The 18,703-nt window shown below is 45.6% G+C and overlaps 1 protein-coding gene across 4 annotated transcripts in view; it reads left to right on the top strand.

The window, feature by feature from the left end:
• Positions 1 to 432: 432 nt before the first annotated feature.
• FRMD1 (FERM domain containing 1) overlaps positions 433 to 18,703 on the top strand; it is a 39,135-nt gene continuing 20,864 nt past the window's right edge. For 2 of the 4 annotated variants that reach the window (XM_014248357.2, XM_005518576.3), the window contains exons 1-3: positions 433 to 543; positions 10,547 to 10,711; positions 15,440 to 15,530. In XM_014248357.2, the coding sequence (XP_014103832.1) occupies positions 10,616 to 10,711; positions 15,440 to 15,530 (187 nt within the window). In that variant the 5' untranslated portion in view covers positions 433 to 543; positions 10,547 to 10,615. Of the gene's footprint in view, positions 544 to 574; positions 651 to 6,481; positions 6,533 to 10,546; positions 10,712 to 15,439; positions 15,531 to 18,703 lie in introns of those variants that run through there. The other 2 variants (XM_088053511.1, XM_088053512.1) reach the window with 2 other exon arrangements.

The raw sequence follows: 18,703 nt of genomic DNA, 5'->3' as shown, positions 1-18,703 counted from the left end.
TTTATGCCATGCGTGCAGCACAGCACCTCCCTCTCGAGCACTGTGGCTGCCAGCGCCCGAAACTCCAGGCGAGGAGTTCCCAGATCCGATCCCGACTCTTACACTTCACCTCTTTACGCTTTGTGCCATCTCCCCCTGCCAGCATCGCCCAGTTAACCTGGTTGCGGCACAGCCACCCGGACCGAGTCCCAGCGACTTGCTGCGATCACTCATAATTGCAATCTCCCCTACGCAAACTTCATTGCTGCCAATACGGTGGACGGAATACCCACCAAAACCAAAACCAAAACCGCCTCGCAGCCCCGCCAGCGCCCCTCACCACCGCACGCAGAGCATCTGCCCCCGCAGCTTCCCCGGCACACACGGCCGGGCCCGGCCCGCCCCCGCAGCTTCCCCTCCCCGTGTGCCGCCCCGCCTGGCCCCGCCCCAGCGCCGGTCCTCCCGCAGGGCTCCGGCGTGCGCCCGCCGCTGCCCCGCTGCCTGCCTGGGCGCTGGATGCTGCCGGGGAGGCCGGAGGAGCTCCGCGGCGGGGGCCACCCCGCGGTGAGTCCGCGGGCTCCGCTCTCGGGACAGCGGCGAGGGGGTGTCCCAGGGTCCCCGCGTTTCCCCGGGGCCCCCGCGGCAGCGGCGGGGAGGCGGGCGCGGTGCCGGTGAGCAGCCGGGGGACAAAGGCGAGGGGCACCGGTCCCGGCTGGGAGCGGTGCGGCTGCGAGTGGAGAGAGCTGAGCCCGCCGCCCGGGGCGGGGAGCGGTGCGGCGAGGGCGGGGGGCCGGGGCTGCGCTGCCCGCGGAGCCGGGAGGGGCTCCGTGCTGCGGCGGCCGGTCCCGCCGCGGGGCAGCGGCTGCGAAAGTGTATTTACAACTTTGTGGCTGGATGGGCGGTGCGAGCTTCGGCCGGAGCGATTCCGGCCGTGTCACGTTATCAGGGGGTTTTCCCGTCACAGCCGCCGCCGTGGGTGTCCCTGCCGCTCCTGGCTGCTGCTGCTGCTCCCGGGCACACGGCGGGGACAGGAGGGAGTGGGGCTCTGGAGGAGCCCGGGGTCGTGGTAACTTATCCGTCCCTCGCCGTCGTGGTCCGGGCACCGCCGGGGGGTCTCGCTGGTGCTGGATGATGAGGTGATGCCGAGGCGGGATCAGCAATACACCGGCTGTGACGGGAGACACCCGAGGCGGCTGGCTGTGTCCCAGAGAGCTGCCGTGGGACGGATGGCACGAGTGTGGGACGCGTCCCAGCTGGTGCTCGGTTGGCAGCCACCTGCCCCGCAGGTGCCGAGGGACAGTGACCCGGACACGGCCCGGCGGGTCCCCCTTCTGTGGTGCATCACCTGGGCCGCCTCCTTCCGTGGGGCAGCCTCGGGGGAGAGGGGCTGGAGGCATCTCGTGGGGCTGGTCTGGGTGGTCTGTCAGCTGAGAGGGACTTTGGAGCACCCCTGCCTGCAGGTGCGTACCTGCGGGAGAAGGGCTGGGCGTCAGAAAGGCAAAAGTCTCCATACCTCGTTGTTTCCTCACCCCCTGGAATTCTTTTTCGGTAACGATTGGCAGGGAAAGGCTTTGGGTTTCCTGTGCTGAGAAGTCGTCATCGTCTGCATCGAGAGATGTTTCTCCCGCTGTTCGGCAGTGACAGGCTCTCAGGTTAACTCCCCTGTGGCATTTAAAATGCACATCTGTGTTTTTCCACCGCACCAGAAAAATAGCACACCGTCTGAACATTGTCCCTTCTTAGAGTACTGCTGTGATGCCCAGGCCCTGACAATAAATACTTCAAAAGTGTTTTTGAAAACCCAAACCAACAAACCACAACTGTTTGAACATTGGTGACCCATTAATTTGTTTAGCTTTTTTAAAATTTTTATTTTGTTCCTGGAAAATTTGGAATGACAACAGAATGCCTTGGCCTCACTGTTGTTTTCCTCCCATTTAATTGTACAATTAAACACTCTTAAAGTGTTCTGGTTTCAGCACTGGTGGTGGTGGGAGTCTATGTAGTAGCCTGTGTTTTGGCTTCAGGTAGGAAGTGCCAAATAAGAAAATAATGGAATCTAAGGGGGGAGTTGTGTTTCTTGTAGAGATCACCTTAATGAAGAAAAGAAGGGAGGAAACAAAAAAGAGTAAGACAAAAATAAGTCTTCACAACGCTGTTGAGGAACATGAGTTGTAGTGACTCTTTGCAGTGGTCTACCAAAAAATACTGTCTGTACTTTTTTGGACAGTTTCTTTTTTTCCCCTTAGAATTTGTGTTGTTGTTAACTAGATTTCTTTCTATATGAACTTGATAAAATGGGATATACACCAGTAGCACCAAAACCATGTAGATTTTCATGCGGTTTTCTCATCTAAGCCTTTTTTTGATAGAAGTTTTTAGACCCAAGTGAGGGCCATATAATTTAAGGTTTTTTATGGGTGATTTTTTGGGGTTTTTTTGTTTGTTATATTTTAGTCTGTTTTTTTAAAAATCCAAAGCTGATAGTACCTTAAGGCTACAGCACTCTTCCCTGCAGGTAAAGAGCATGTGAATCCAGTGATTAGCTCTCTATCAGGTGGCTTTTGTAGTAAAGTCGTTGCCCTACTGTTCCTCCAAAGTGAGACGACAAATGACTTGCATGCTTACTGTGCTCCAGGGTTGCACTGCTTTTCTTGCAGAAAGTCCCCTGTTACTGCGCTGCTGCTTGATTATCTTGGTGGTGTTAAGCAGTGGTACCTTAATTCGTAGTGTGTGGTTAGTGGCTGTGCACAAACGGTGGGCTTGGCCCAAACAAGATCCTCTGACAAGGAGGAGCTGCTCCCTGGGGAATCGCAGGAGAAGATAATTTGCTTCTTGTTAAAACATTTCTTACATTTGCCTTTTTTTACCCCTCTATTTCCTCTTTTTACACAATTCAGCATCACCTCAAAAATGCAGCACTCTATAAGGCTGAGGGTTTTTTTTGTTCTGATTATTTTCTTGTCTGTGTCTTCCCTACTGCTTTGCTAAAGTTGATGTCTGGCAGTGCTGTGTGCAGCAACTAATCAAAAAGACCCCGCTGTTTGTGTTAATTTTATCAAGGTATTGGCAGATTGGCATTTTCGCAGTTGTAGCAGAGGCAAGCTGTGTTCCAGGTGGAGTTTTATCTATTCCTTTTGTCCACTTCACATAAATCAGTATTCCTCTCTGCTCTGAATATTTTCAGGACTAGCTATACACTTGAGGGGGGAAAAGTTAGAAGCAAACTGATGCAGCAGCTGCCTGGTTAGTGTGAATATTTAGATAGTGATTCAAATGCAATGAGATCAGCAGTGGACTTTCCCCTTCCTCAGGGGACACAAGCCAATTTATTTTATTTTTTTTTTACATGGTTATTACTGGTAGCAAAGCTATTCCTACTCAGAAGAATTTGTTACATTGTTAAAAAAAAAAAGTCTGTTGCTCCTTATTTGCTTTGCGACTCAAGGTATTGCTTGTGAAATGATAATTATGCTTCGCTCTTTATTTAATAAATAGTTTGTAGTCTGCTGCTTCTGATACTAGAAGTATACAAAAACTGGGGACATCCCTTTGGGGTATACATATGTTACAAGATCTTGGTGAGGATAGAAATGAAGAAATTTTTGGACGGTTCTGCAGCAGACTTCTGGAGTCTTAGGGACACATTCCAAATCAGTCCAGCCTAGCTCAAGTGAAAAAATACTATCCCTGTAAAATAACTTGTGCAAAGACAGGCTTGTAGAAGAGTATCTCTCATCTGTTGTGCTTGAGGCAAGAGTATAATGGATCCCCTTGGGAGAAATCCTGTTTATAGCCTTAGTAGACTAAAAATGAAATATGTTTCCAGTTGGAGAATTAACTGATATGCTTTTGGGTCAGGAAGTGTCATGCATTTGCAATTTACACAGTATAGGTGCTTCTCTTCTGAGCTACCAGTAGAGAGACCAGGTCTTGCTGCTGCTCTCCTGCTCTTCCAAAGTTTCCTGACAGTTGCAATGCCTGTGAAAGAAGCCTGGCTTTTGCTTATTTTAAAGAACTTGCTGCCTGTACTTTGCTTCTCCTGTTTCTCAGAGATAGAAAAGATGAATGGTCTTTAGTAAAGATCTACGATTTACAAGGCAGAATTGCCAGGCACTGGAGTGCTAAATTGAAGTATCTGGTTTTGTTCTTACACTGGGGTCCTGGACTGGCACTGTCTTTACTGCACTCCCAGCTCTGCATATGTATGTCCATAAATGAGATTTCCCTCAGGGTCCATCTCAAAAGAGACTTTCTGGTGTGTTTGAGAGGTGACAAGGTTGCTATTACTGAATGGCTATTCCAGCAATTCACTTCTCTTAACTTTTGCAGGATCTCATGTGATGTGTGTTGTGGATCCAGCTGAGAAAATGGAGCTTGGAATTTCTGACCAGACTTCCTTTGCAGCTGCTCTGTGTGAGGTGTAATGGATACTGAGGCTGGCTCATGCCCAATGCCATATTTTGCTGGTTCTTTCTTGTGCTTCTGCAGTTGCCTAGCCCAATTGATACCTTGAATTACCACTTACTCTTAAACTTTAATTTATGAAGAATGAGGAAAACTTGTAAGTGATTGGTATTCAATAAACAAGTCCATTAGTAGATTATGCAGCAGTAATGAAATTCATTGCGATGAGAAACTGCATGGCAGTAGTCAGATGCAATAGGGTACATACTGCTGCTTTTACCAGCCAGTGAAAAGGAAGGATCAGTTGATCCACTGATCTTGCCACAAGAAGATTGTTTGTCTTCCCAGGTATAAAAGCATGCTGGGAAGGAATTGTATACTCCAGATGCAGACTTTACTGTTAGGGTGTTCTTTAAAGTGTGTACGTTGCTACATTTTGCATGTAGTACTGAATACATAATGTATTTTTAAAGCTGCCTGTTTTTGTGTACAAAAATTCAAAGCCACTTTCCATCACTTAAAAACGATGGAAAAACATAATCCCTGTGAAATCCTAATTCATCCCTTTTTGCCTGAAGCCTTTAATACTCATTGTTTGTTTCTTTCAAAGAGCTCCTGAACTCAGTTTTGTTTCAGCTAAATATTAAGTTCATAAAGTGATTTGTGTTGTGCTGTCCTCAAAGGGAGCAAACTGCTGAGGAATGTTTTTCATCCCGTGGGAGAGGTGGATGGAAGCGTGGCAGCTACCCTGTGTGGTGCTGCCATTGCTGCCCTGCCCTTGCACTTCCATGTGCTACAAGAGCACCTCCTTTGGTGCTCTGTCCTTTGTTAAGCATTTTTTCCTCTCCTTGAGGACTAATTAGTGCACCCAAAAACATGAGTCACTTTTATTTGGCTGCAAGAGAGTGCCACCATCCCTGGGTTAGGAGAGTTGTCCCTATCTTTGAGCTCAAGGACTAGGGCAGCCTGCAGAGTGTCGTAGCAGCATGGTCCCAGGTTAGGGATGGGTATCTGCAGAGTTCTGGGATGTCCCTTCTTCCTGAGCACATTGTGTGGGGGTGCAGAGCAGAAGATTTACACGCACTGGAGCATGTTTCCTGTTCTGGGATTCATTTGTGCTGCTTGATGTGGGGCAGGAAGACTTTATAGCACTAAGGCCTGAGCAGTCATGCCTAACTAAGAGCTGCATCTAATCCTGCAATGAAGACTAGTGAGAAGGCATTTTCCTTGCTGTTGTTAAAGCTCAGTGTCACCAAGGAGTGTTGCTTGTACAGGAAGAAAGAGACCAATGCTCAGTGGTTTCTCCATCTGTCACGTCTGCATGGGTTCACAGCCCTGGAGTTTTTGAAGGCTTCTTGCATTGCATCTCTTGAAAAGGCCTAAAGGAAGTGTGGGGGCCAGGCCCACATCCCTGCTGTGTGAGGGGACTGTGGTCACACCTGACCAGGTGCAGAGAGCCTGCTGTGGTTGCATCTCCCACTTCCGTGGGCTGGATCCAGTTGTCTCTGCTGTCAGTGTTGCACCTGTCCGCAGCCAAACAGCACGGGTTCTGAAATCCAGTTCTTCAGACCACCCACGTGACTGGGAGGTGTCTTGGTATTCCTTGCTCAGTGGCTTTGAACAGGGGTTTCCTATGGAGTAGTGTGCAGTGTTTGAAGACAGGTATGTATTTTACCCCAAAAGCAGTGTGTGGATACTGAATTTGATACCTTACCTCCCCGTGGCATCTTTGCCCTTGGATGTGTTGTGCTGGTCCTGGAATGATGCTGAGGTAGACACATTTGAAAAGTCAATGTGCTTCTGGGAATTTGCTGCAGGATGTGACCTAGTTGTCCTGACTGCTGGTCACAAGTGGCACTTTTCACATCATCTTACAGCCATGACATAAAGCTATTTAACTTCAATCTCGTTTTCTGCCCTGACAAGCAACTTTGTTTCCGCTCCTTCCTGGCTGGTGCATCTTCTCAGAGAAATTTTCATCATTGCAGGGGTTAGTCAAAGAAGGTGGGTGGAGCTTTTTAAAATTGCTGAGAAGGGCTTATACATGCCATCATGACTTTTACTTGCTCAGGGCCTTTATTACTCTCTTTTGCAGATAGTACTGGTGCCTTACAGTGTGCATCTGAGGGGACAAAATACCTGGAAGGTGAGGGGAGTTTTCAGTTTTACAACTGCGTTTCATCACGAGTACAAGGCAGCCCAAGTGTGGGTTGCTGCCAAAGGCAGATTTGTTTCCAGGCAGTTGTCTGTGTGTCTTGCTGCAGGATAGCCTTGATTAAAGCTGCTTAAGCTGTTTGTGAAACTGCAGCCCAAGAGTCTAGTGTTCTTAGAAGCCTTAGACATCTCTGGATGATGTCTGGAAAATATTAAGAAGAGTCTTAATGTTTCTGGATAATTTTTGATGAGAGGCTGTAGGCCCACTGTGGTAAGGTTTCATCAGGAAGATGCTTGGTGCTCATTCTCTGTCAGTTCTAGAAAAAACAGATGTTTTACTGTAATAAACCTTAAGGAGCATGTATCCAGGTGTTTGTGAGAGAAGCACAGAATTACCTGTGCTTTTTTCTTAATCGGTAAGAACTTTGTTCTGCTTTGCTACTCTGAGTTGGTAAGTTATGGCTCATTCATCTATTCCCTTTATCCCCTTGAGATATGATTGTAGCTGTAGCTAGAGGCTGAAATGAGAATTAGGACTTCATTAGGACCTCAGGAATAAGTTGCTGTGGTGTTATGAACTGGTGTGTAAAATACAGTGGCATTCATTACGAGAACCCACATGCTGTCTGGATGAGACCTTCTTCCAGACAGTCTGTTGGTGGCAGGCCCCAGATTGAGTGTTGGCAGGACATCCTTGTGTCATTGGGTATATGGTGGGGGTGTGAGGTGTTTCAGTGAGCCATTCTGCTGGTGCCTGAAGCAAAAAGCTCCTTCCTTCTCATTCAACTCCTCTTCCTCCCGCGGAGGGCTCTGCTGCTCTTACCCACCTTGCTGGGGCAAACCTCATCTGTTCCTGCTTTGACCCAGCTGAGGTTCTGGCCCTGTGCTGGGAGGCAGCTTGAGGGTCTGTGGAGAGAGGAGGGGAAGATTTAATTGAGTTTTTATGACCATGTTTGAGTTGCTTAGCGAGAGAGGGCTTGAAGTTAATGACAGGCATGTTTTCCAAAGATCCTCTGCATGTGTGTTTAGGTAAAACAAACACTGCTAAATAAGCTGTACCACCACTCTGGACACTAATAAGCCTTCCTGTCTGATACTAGAAGTATACAAATACTGGGGACATCCCTTTGGGGTATACAGTGCCTTTGACTGTTTTAATTGATAGACTTGCTGGGCCTTTGACCAAGCAATTACAACTCAAAATGCACTTCTGCAGGAGCTAAAACATGAAGTGATGTTATTTTAAAAAAAGCGCAACACAACAAAAACAAACAACCTGTAGAGTGTCCCAGAGGCTGATGATTGACTTCAGCTTTTATTAATTCATCTGCAGTGCATTTGCTGGAGCTTTTATGGTTTAATTGAGGTTAAGAGGTTGGAATCTGGTAAACAAAAGAATGGCATATGGGCAGTCTGAAATTGTGTATGTTTAAGTAAGAGCATTCCTTCTGGTCACTTGTTTTCATTGGGCAGCTACTCCTGACTCACAACTTTTTTTTTTAAAAAAAAGTAAAGGTGTAAACATGCACTGCTAGCAAGTTAATGATTCATAATGTTTTATCACATCCTAACATACCTCTAAAGAAGAGAAGGTTGAGCTGGGCTTGTGTTTGACCTCCCCCTTCAGATTAAGGACATTTTTCTTTAACCCTTTACCTGTAGTGGGGGGGTCCACAGGCTCATTTGTTTTGAATCATAAGAAGAAAAAGGCCTTCTCTTCTGCCTTTCTCACTTCCCTGTTCTGAGAGTCCACAGCTGTTCTCTTAAAAATTCAAATGGAAATAGCAGGTGTGGGAAAAAAACTTCTCTCCAGAAACTTTTTATTATAGAGGCTTCGGGGAAGTGGGAGTCAGTTTCTTCAGCTGTCCAAAGGAATCTGTGTGCACGTGTTTGTTTTTTTATGGTCATTTTTTTGTCCTATTTTCAGTTCCATTTTGAGCCTCATTAATGTCTTCATTGGCTGTGACATCCCTCTGTGAGAGGGAACGTGTACTGGCCAGTGCAGCCGTTTGACAATTAAGATAAACCTCCTGATGCTGAAAAGTTCATACTCCATGATCTTTATGCTGTTGATAAAGTTTATGGCATGAATTACATCAGCTGGCAATAATAGTGGTGACCTGTTGCCCTCAAGTCATTCTGCAGACATCTGTAATTTATATGCAGCTGTTAATAGTGTGTAGTCCAGAGCCTAAGAGAGCATGTCAGTATAATTATTTCAATAAGAGAAGATAAATCAGGATTTTCCTCTTAATATTTCAGTTAATAGCAGCTTTCACGTGTCACTTAAAGTCAAATGGTTTTTTCTCACTTGCTTTTAGTTTAGAGCAATCTTTTTAAACCTCCTAAGTTTTGTTAAACTAAATACTTGTTCTGAAGAATACTTTAATAACCTCCTTGTCTGCATTTTTTGTCTACTTCTTTCTTATAAGGAATGCTCTACATAACTTGAATCAAAAATTGCTTTATTAAGAAGCATTTTATATGCTGACTCGGGGAGGGAGGTGCATGGAACAGCTTCTATATTTGCAAAAGGACACTCCTGGATCTATCGTGTACTTGCTTTGAAAAAATAATTTTTTTTAAAAAAAGATGCTTGAGTACAGAGTTGAAAGGAGAGGGATAAAATCCAAGTTCTATTTGCTGTACTCTACATTATTGTTTGCTTTTCCCATCTCCCACACAAGAATTTGCTTCTGCCATAATTTTCTCCTGAACCAGGACAAGTACAATTTTAAACACAAAATGCTTTTTAAACTTATACGTGGTGCACACATGTACAGGCACATACATTTATATGTGTTGTGTGTCAGCATAACATGGCCTGCTTCCCTGCCACTTGTGAGCCCTCATCTTTTATGCATTGTGGAGGGTGAAGGAAAAGCCCATGGCTCCCTTCACAGCCTGTCCCCTGAAGGTGGTCTGGGCCGTGGCTGGTGGGAGAGGGTGGCACTGCCAGAACCAGAGCATTGGGCTGCCCTTGCTGGGGTCTGTGCCTGTCCCCAGGTGTGTGGGGACTTTGGGGCAGGCAGCAGCACCTCTGTTGCTGTGCTGCTGGCGAGCGCCCAGGTGTTGCTGGTGGAAGGGAGTCAACCCTTATATCAAATCTTGTATGGGGATGGAGTGGACCCCGTGGTTGGTGTCTTGCTGGTTTCGGTCTCTGCTGGCACTGATACCTAACCCACCCTCGAGGAGCCTCTCCCCTTCCTGATGGATTCACCAGGTGCCACCGGATACTTCCTGAGAGGAATGCTGAGAGCAATGAAGAGGAGAGGGCTATACATAAAATGCTACAGGTTGCTGATAAAACTGTCTCACCTAGCTGTTAAGTCAAGATGATATTGGCTTCTCTGCATATGGCTGCAAAGAAAGCTTCCATCTCTTATTTCTGTTAATACCTGAACTTCAGCTGTAAGATGCTTGTGCAGGCTGGGCTCAGTCCTTGAGAGGAGGGCAGTGCTTACCTCACAAAAGGTGTTATCCAGTGGCTCAGCCTTTTGAGTTTGTGTTCCACCTCCTCCTTTGAGTTGAGTTGTAGAGGATTTCAGGCAGTGGTTTCCCAGGGAGTAGGGACAGAGTGAGGGGGAGGACAGCACAGATGAAGTTCTCTGCACTAACTGTTGACAGTGCACTGAAATCTCTGCTTTGGGAGTGAGCAAGGTGCCTGGCTGAAGGATGGGGCACTCCCCCATGTCATGGGTGTTTTCAGGCAACAGCCCGAGGTGCCACCTGCCTTGTCACTTACACGAGTCTGGAAACCTTGAGTCTGGTTTGTTATTCCAGGGAGATCTCATTGCTTTATGGCACTCTCCTGGGACTTTCAAGCTGTTTGAGAGGTTGACACTGCCTGGTTTCTGCTGTGATGCTGGTGGAAATACTGACTGTCCCTGGAAAATGGGTGACTGTTGGGAGTGTTTTTGTTTTTACACATCTCATCACACGCGTCCTGTAAGCTGCTCCCAGTGCCAACAGAAGCACGGCACTGATGCTCTCGCCTTTTCAACAGGTACATGGGATGAAGGGAGCCTGACACCTGTCTGGAGAGGAGACCCCAGCCCCTGTGGAGCTGCCCACCATGAGCAGGACACTGCTGGCAGGCAGGATGCAGCCAGAGATCCGGAGCGTCTGTGTCTTCCTGCCCACCCGCGAGCAGCTCAGCCTGGCCGTCGGGGTGAGTGGCCGGGAGGTCGCTGCATCGTGGCCACGGTTCAGTTTTGTTAACTCCCATTGTTCTCCCAAAAGCCTGGTGCTGGTCTGCTGACCAAAAGGCTATTAGCCAGCTTAGGGTAATTGGTGCTCCATTTTCTAATTGGGCAGGTTCAACTCATTTGCAGAGTTCGTTAAAAGTCATGGCTCTGTTGTAGGGTGGGGGTCTCCTCTGCTCTTTTTCTGTTGTTATTTACTTTTTATTATCTCTGAATGGTTTTGCTGCTCATAATAATCCAACAATTTTTAAAAAATTGAACCTGAAATACCTTGATTACTTAGCAAGTGTACCCAACATGTAACTGTTTACTCTTGTAAAGAGTCCAGCTATTCCTGGTTTTGGTAGCCTGCAGATCCCTTCAAAGAGTCTAAGGCAAACAGCCATTGAGGGTGGGGCATTTTCCTTCTTCTTGAGTACTCGTACACACAGAAATATCGAGGTAAGTCGCTTCATTTCTTTGATTGCTGCCTCAAATATCTGGAAGTGTGTGTGAGTGACAGCAGGGCCAGCTCAGCTGGCAGCCCAGGGTGGCACGGTGTCTGCACAGCACGGTGCCTCTTTGTGCAATGCCGGCTGCTCCTTGAACTTGTGAGAAACTGAGCTGACAAGAGGCACTTGGCGTTCAGAGGACAAGCGAGTCTCAAAGATAAGTGCTCTCTAGTGAGCGTGTGCGCGCACTCGTGTGGGCTGGGGAGATCTGGCTTTGTTTTGGGATGAGGAGGGGGAGAAGACAGTTGAGGTGAACTGTTATTTTAAGTACTTGATTGAAACAGTGGCTTTTGAAACGATGTGTGCTAATCTTCAAAATCCGTGTCGGAATTTTCCAACCTGCTGTGTGTAAGTGTAGCGTCCTTAACTGAAACAGCCTCAAGGGCTGGATGGAATAAAGCTTTAAGAGAAAAATCTGGGACGCTCTGCTTCTAGGTTACTGGTTCAAACCCAGCCCATCCACTGCCCCAGAAGGCTTCTGCAATCTGCTGGCTTTTGTGCGAGGCAGAAAACGATGATTTTAATTAAGTTCTTGGCAGCAGGTGTACAGGCCTGGGTAATGGTCTGTTTCAGCTGACCCTAAATCTCACCTTCTTATAGCTCTTATCTGGGAGGCTAAAGATGGGAGATAGCAGAGCTGGCCAGCCAGGGGGAAGGTGCAGGCTGGTGTGCAGGAGGGCAGTGAGCCAGCAGGGTTGTCACCATCACTGCTCCTCACTGTGCCTGTGCCTGAATGGAGCATGCAGTTGTTCCTTCACCACTGGGTCATGCTCTGGTAAATCATGAAAACCTGCAGTTTATTGTAAAATAAATTTGGGGTGAGAAAGATTCTTAAGATTGAGTCCAGCCATAAACATTATGTTGCCAAGTCCACCACTAAACCAGGTTCCTAAATGCTACATCTGCATGTCTTTTTCAATACCTCCAAAATATTTAATAAGCATAAGAAATGGTCTTTTGGAGCTGACAGGGACAGAGGAAAAGTGCTGTGTCCCCCCCTGTTCCCCTGTCCTGTCCTAGCCTGCTGCCCTTCCACAAAGCAGGGGTGCCTTGTGCATGACCACGTTGCAGAGGAATCCTCTGCAGCACCCCTTTGTGTTCCTTTTAAAGACATTCACCCTTTTAGTTTCTGATACCCCTTTTTTTCGTGTCTGGGAAATTGGGAAAGTATGTACTTGGAGATGCCTGTGTGTGAAAGGGAATAGCTGCCTGGGACAAAACATGAGACCTCAACACGCAGTTGTGTCCTAATTGCATAGAGAGTGAAACATGACCTGTTACAGCTGGGCAAGTCACCAGAAACAGCTTTTCATTTGGCTTCTGACTTTACCACAACACTCATTCAAAACATCAACAAAAATTAAGATTTCACAGCTGGAGAGATCTTTCTGTTTTAAAGAAACATCAAGGCAATTTTCTAGTGATGTTGATAGAACCCAAATGTAATTAGCACGACCACAGATGATACTTTGTGCATTTATTAGAATAATAATGCCACTACTAAAGATTTCCAAAGCCTTTTAACCTCTTCAGTGTGGAATGCAAATACTAAACAAGCTTGCAGCTCAGTGAGGTAGGTAGGGATGGTTATCTTTCCAGCAGAATAAATTATAGATCCTTCCCATGATAAGCACAGTGTTTATGCAGGTAAGTCCTCCCTCCCCCTCCCATATAAATTCCACCCTTCCAGATAAGAGTTTACCTATATGTGTTTTATGTGGTCACATATAGATTGAAGCTTGCTCTTTAAAATGGCTTTGTCATACACCATTCACAGATAGTGGTGCTGAAGAAGGAAGAGCAGGAGCTATTTTCAATTCTCTTCCCCCACAATCAAGTATCTCTTAATTAGCTTCCATGTCTACCTTTCTGAATGTACAATGAATCTGGGGGGATGGGGAGGAGTAAAACTGCCTTCTTGGGACCAGCTGTGAACATGAGGAGAAGCAGAGCAGTGAGGGGGACTAGTGGATGCTGCAGCTCACCAGCTGCACTGAGGAGGGCAAGGCAAAGTGGGAGAAATTTTTGGAGTGGAGGAAGTCTGGTGAGGTCCTGTGTGTTGGTGAATAGCAAGCATAGGTTTAAAGTCTTTCAGTTGTTCTGTGAACAGGAAAGCTGATGTTTCAAAGCATATGTACCAAGAAAAATAGATACAGGTAATCAATGCAGGTGAATATTTGTACACAGAATGACCTTGGAATTACCTTCTGTAAACTTGCACTTGATTTCACTTTGGACTAAATTTCACGTGTAAAGAAGCCCTGAGCCTGACATGGGGCAAAGCTGAGTATCAGTGGAAGGAATGAATCATAGCATTCTGAGATCAATCTTGGCACAGGAACCATATGCATAGGGAGGAAAGTCCAAAGAGAAGCACCCAGATGAAAAATGCAAAGGGAAGTATTGGTTGCTTTGAGCAGAGGGGAAAGTAGGAGGAGGGAGCAGCAATTGCAAGTGTAATTGGTATTGCACAGCCTTTAAGGCTGGGAGTAGAACTTGATACAGAGGGGAAGTGCCAAGAGGAGAATGGACATGGTGGTAGTAGCATACCTGCTGTGCAAGAAATCTGCCTAAATCACTGTTTAGAGCTGAGTGCCACAAAACTGTCACTTGAAGTGCTCAGTTCCCTAGAATTAAGTATCTTAAAGCAGGTTTTACTTCCCTTAGGTATGAAAGCTTGCCACTTAGAAAATTCATCCCATTGCGTAGCATTTACAGAGAGTCGCGTGCTGCCAGTGACTCTTTTATGTCCATAACCATTCTGGCTAGAGGTAGGTCACATCTTTCTTAGCAAATCCTTCCCAGGTAGGAGAACATGCTCAGAGCTTGCTTCTTTGGCAAAGGAGACTGCTCTGTGCCCAACTTAACCTTCCAAATGTGTGTTCTTGGTGTCTGACCAAACACTGATCTAGGTCTGAGACTGAAAGGGTGCAGTCTCACATGGAGACTCATAATAAGACCCAGATGTGGGTTTGGGTCTTATCAGAACTGTGCACTGCCTCCTCCCTGCTCAAAGCTTACACATGTTTGCACTATAGTATAGGGCAGGCTTCAGAGCTCCTGATAAAACAGTAGTGAGTGTCTGGCTACTGATGCCTTGTCAAACAGAAGAAAATTAGTACTTAAATGACCTCCTGTTTCCCATTGTCGATGTCTAGTGACATGGTACATCCTGGGGCAGGGAGGCGAGTGCAAGCCAGTTTCTGGGGTGTGTGGCACACCTACACTTAAAGAGCCTGAAAAATAAGGATGGTGATTGGTTTGTAGGAGAGTTAAGCAGTCGACTTCTGCCCTGTCATCTTTGTTGCTCAGTAGGTAGCACTGCACTATACCCCTGCAGACAGCTGCTCCTGGCCCTGCTAATCTGCATCATCCAGCAGTGGGGTAATGAAATTCCAAGGTCCTGGCCCATTTTGCAGCTGCAGCTGCCTGCACCATGGCCTGAGCTGAGGTTGTCTGTGTCAGTGCTGTTCTGTTCTCCCCATCTGTTCTTTCTCTGAACTCCTTCCCCCATGCCTCTGTGGGGTTTCTGTCTGTGCCTGTGGTTTGTCTGTCAGTACTCCTGGGATGGTGCAGAGGGACAGAGGGAAATGAGGCTTTAGATGGGGACATGTTTAGTGGGGGAATCTTCCAATCATAGTACACATCCAGGTCCAGAAGTTACCCAGAACCATGCTCCTTCTGGAGGAGTCTGTGCATTACAGGAGGCAAGGGTATTGGAAGGTCTCAGTGTGCAGGGAAACAGGCAAGAGGTTAGAGGGTTTTGGTTACAGCTGCCAAAGATGAAGATGTTAATGGCTGTGTGACTAGAAGTCAGCAGGAGGCAGAACAAGCTCTTCTGTGTGGGGTACAGAACAACCACATCTCTAACCTATGAGCTACTCAAAGTCTTGTGTTTGGATACTTTTGTTCCTGGTTCTCCTGAATGAAAACTTTTGTTTGTTTTTTTGTTTTCTTTTCTCAAAGAAGAATCTGCAAGAGAGCAGTAAATATTAATGATTATTATTCTATGATAATAGCAATAATACTGAAAACAAAGCATGTTCTCTGGTGTGGTTGTGTTTGGGTATTTGCTTTGGTACACAAAAATGTATTGGTCTACAACTCTTTAGAGTTTAGAACTCTTCTTTAGAGTTGTTTAGAAGAGTTGCTCCATCCAGGTGTGTGAGCCATATGTAATGTTGTACTGGTTGTGTCTTTCAGGTCAAAGCCACTGGACAGGAGCTCTTTCAGCAAGTTTGTGATTTAGTGAAGATTAAAGAGCCTCACTTCTTTGGCCTCAGCATTGTTAAAAGTAAGCAAACTCAATGCACGAGCAAGTGACTTGGCAAACATCCACAGACCCGCTTGTGTATTTACAGTGTGTGCATATATACACAGTGGCTGTGCCTGCGGGGGGAATTTGATTGTAATAAGGTCACAAAGTATGTAGATTATGCAGAGCCTTCCCAGAGCTCTTTTGATCTTTGGTATGTGGGCAGACAAATTGAGTAAAGGAGGGGGGCTTTTGTTCTCCACCTTTGTTCTTAGATTCCACCTCTTTGTGGGGATTTCTTTCTCTCCTGAAGTGGGAGTTGCTAGTCAACATATTTGTTACTATATTCCAAACTATAGGTATTGAACAGGAGGTGGATTTTAAAAGGACTTCGGGGCTGAAAGTGTTACTTATCGTCTGAAGTCACACACTAAGAATGTGGCACTGGGCAGGAAATAAAAATGATTGTAAAGGACTGAATGCATCTGTGGGACACACTGGGTTTTGAAATATCACATGGGAAATACAAAACTTCTTAGTCAGTGAATTAAAGTCCAGTTTGCTTGGTCTTATGGCTTAGTATTAGCCAGGAATTGGTGTTAAGATGATGCCTTAAAGAAGCAAATTGATGTAAGAGATCATATTTCTGATGTGGTGTAAGCATTGCCATTCCCTCCCACACCCCAGCTCTTAGTAATTAGAAATTGATAGGTTGTCTTGTTTATCTTCTTTCCCTCCAGTACCAAAAGCACTGAAAGACTTGTCTCTCCTCCAGAAACTTTTTTCAAGTGTGTTATTTACTACTGCAGTTCTAGATATTTAATTGAAATTACAGTAGTCTTTTAAAAGTCTTTCTAAATAAGGTTTCTTTTGCCTCTTTATAAATATGTAGGATAAAATAAGGGTTTTTTTCCTAAGTTTGTCTCATTTCCTTTATGCTCTCATTCTGTAAGAACTGCTTTTTTTGAGTGCAGCATTCAAACTGAGAGACACATAAGCTTTTTATCTCTATAAGGTTTGCAGAGTCTCCAAGAGATTCCTTAAACCTAATAAACCTGTGCTTTAAACCAGCACAAGCTTTTTTTTAATGAGAGGAGACCTGAATGGTCTTAACTTTTTTCACAAATCATCTGTGTTTCTGGGTCCTCCTCTTTGTGACATTTTTTAACACCAGGTTTTGCGTATTCCACTTACAGGGCATCTTGGCTGAAATTGGAACCCTTGTACTCTCCTGTAAGACAGGGCAAATTTCATTCCTTTTTTCTTTGAATTCTTCTCTTGTTCTTCCCGTGTTTCTTTCACTTTTTCCCCCCTTCATATATTTTTTGTTTAATTTTTTCCATACCCTGCTTTTTCCTTCCCTCACACCTTTTCTGTGAAGCAGTTTGCTTCACCCTGTCAAGCACAGGGGTTCTGGTCACAAAATACCCTGTTGTGGCAGATGCTTTTCAACCTGTTGGAAATGCATTGTAACCACCCATCCCAAAGAGCATAATAGAGCTGTTCTGGCTAGACTTAAGAGTATATTGTCCACAGCTTTAAGTGGAAATAGTCTTCTTACTTCATGAAAGTGTTCTTCCTTTTTATAGCAGCTAATTCTTCCAGAAAGCTCTTAATAAGTCAAGGGAAAGAGTTGCAAGAGTGCAATAGCCAGAATTAATGTCTCTTTTTTGTTTGTTTCGGGGGCTGGTTATTTGCTTTCCTGAAAGGAAATACTACTTCTGTTCCACAACTTGGTTTCTCTCCTCCTTGTTTTGGTCAACAGACTGTGGTAGCTGAGGTCTTGCTTCTATAGCAAATGTAGCACTTTGAGTCTGGCATTTGAAACTAGCCTTTAAGGCATTGCCTGCCTGTCAGGGATTTTTGACTTCACAACAAGCTATCATCTCAAAAAAGGAAGCTCTCAGGTCAGGTTGTGGGGAGGCCTGGGTAAGTTTTGTGTTCTCAAGGTTGCCTTGTGGGTGCTTAAGTTGACTGCCTTGCTTGAGTGGCAAGTCAGTGTGCACCCCACAGATGCTCTGAAAGGGAGGCCTGGGCCTGGTCTGTCAGGAGAGGCTGAGCTAGGTATCCAAAAAATGGAGAGAAAGCATTTTTTGAGCAAAGTAATCCTCTTCATGAAGCTTTCACCTCTGTGCTGCAGCTTCAAGAAGACTTTTTTAAAAAAAAACAGACACCCTGTTTTAATGATAATATCTTTCCCAGTTTCTTAGTGTGTATTTCTTTTTGGTGATCTGATACTGCCACATGCAAAACAAGGTATTCTAATCCACCTGCATCCATTAGTTTGCTGCTAATTTGTCAACAAAACCCTGACTGTCAGCAGGAGCAAGAGAATGAAAATTAAAGGATTTCTACAGAACTGTAGCCAATCACACTGCATGGATTATCTGGATTAGGAGCCCATTTGACCTGCAGACATTGTACAGATACACTAATGCTCAGTTGGTCTCATAGTAAGTATGTGTGTGAGGGGGAGAGGTTGGGGTCCTTAATCATAAACAGAAGTTTAACTCCAAAGTGTGGCAAAAAGGAAAACAGCAGTGTAAAGCACCATGTAAGCTGCAAACCACCAGTGCTGTAAGATCTAAATTATAGGTCTTGGAACAAGTTCCCCAGCATTTGATGCCTAAATATGTTGCCTTCTCTTCTGGCTGTTACAGATGCTGAGGGGCAAGCTTCAGGATTAAGGGTTACAGTGTCAGGATAGAATTTTCCATCCCTTCTGCTCTTGAACTGTTTTTTTATTCACAAGAGGAAAACTGCTGCAACTAAATATATCTGAGGAGAAAAAAAAAACAACCTTACTTGTGTCTGTAAGAAGTTGATCACTTTAAAAATCAAGTTCAGGAATGTGCATTAATAGGAGGCCCTACAAACCTTGGGACATGTTGCTCTTCTAGTTTTGTCATGGATCATCAGGCAGGCTATACCTTGTGTGCTCCTGCTGCTGAAGTGTTTCTTTTTTTTTTCTTTGCTTTTTTTTTTTAACCCCTAGTTTGCTCACTGAAAGATCCTGTGACCCTGCCAGGTTCAATCTGGTTCCACAGGCTTCTTCAGCAGCTGGGTCTTACATGGCAAATCCTCCTGCAGGGTCAGCCTTATCCAGTGCCCTGCGGGAGGTTTCCCTCTTGTTATCGGAAAGTATGTGCAGCAACACATTCAGTCTTCTAAAACAAAACTGATTGTCAGCAGACAAAGAACAGCCAAGCTTC

This window comes from Pseudopodoces humilis, chromosome 3, assembly GCF_049639895.1.
Source record: "Pseudopodoces humilis isolate 2021_Gansu_Grassland_sample_001 chromosome 3, ASM4963989v1, whole genome shotgun sequence".
Classification (NCBI taxonomy): domain Eukaryota; kingdom Metazoa; phylum Chordata; class Aves; order Passeriformes; family Paridae; genus Pseudopodoces; species Pseudopodoces humilis.
This window is presented reverse-complemented; position numbering and strand designations above follow the sequence as displayed.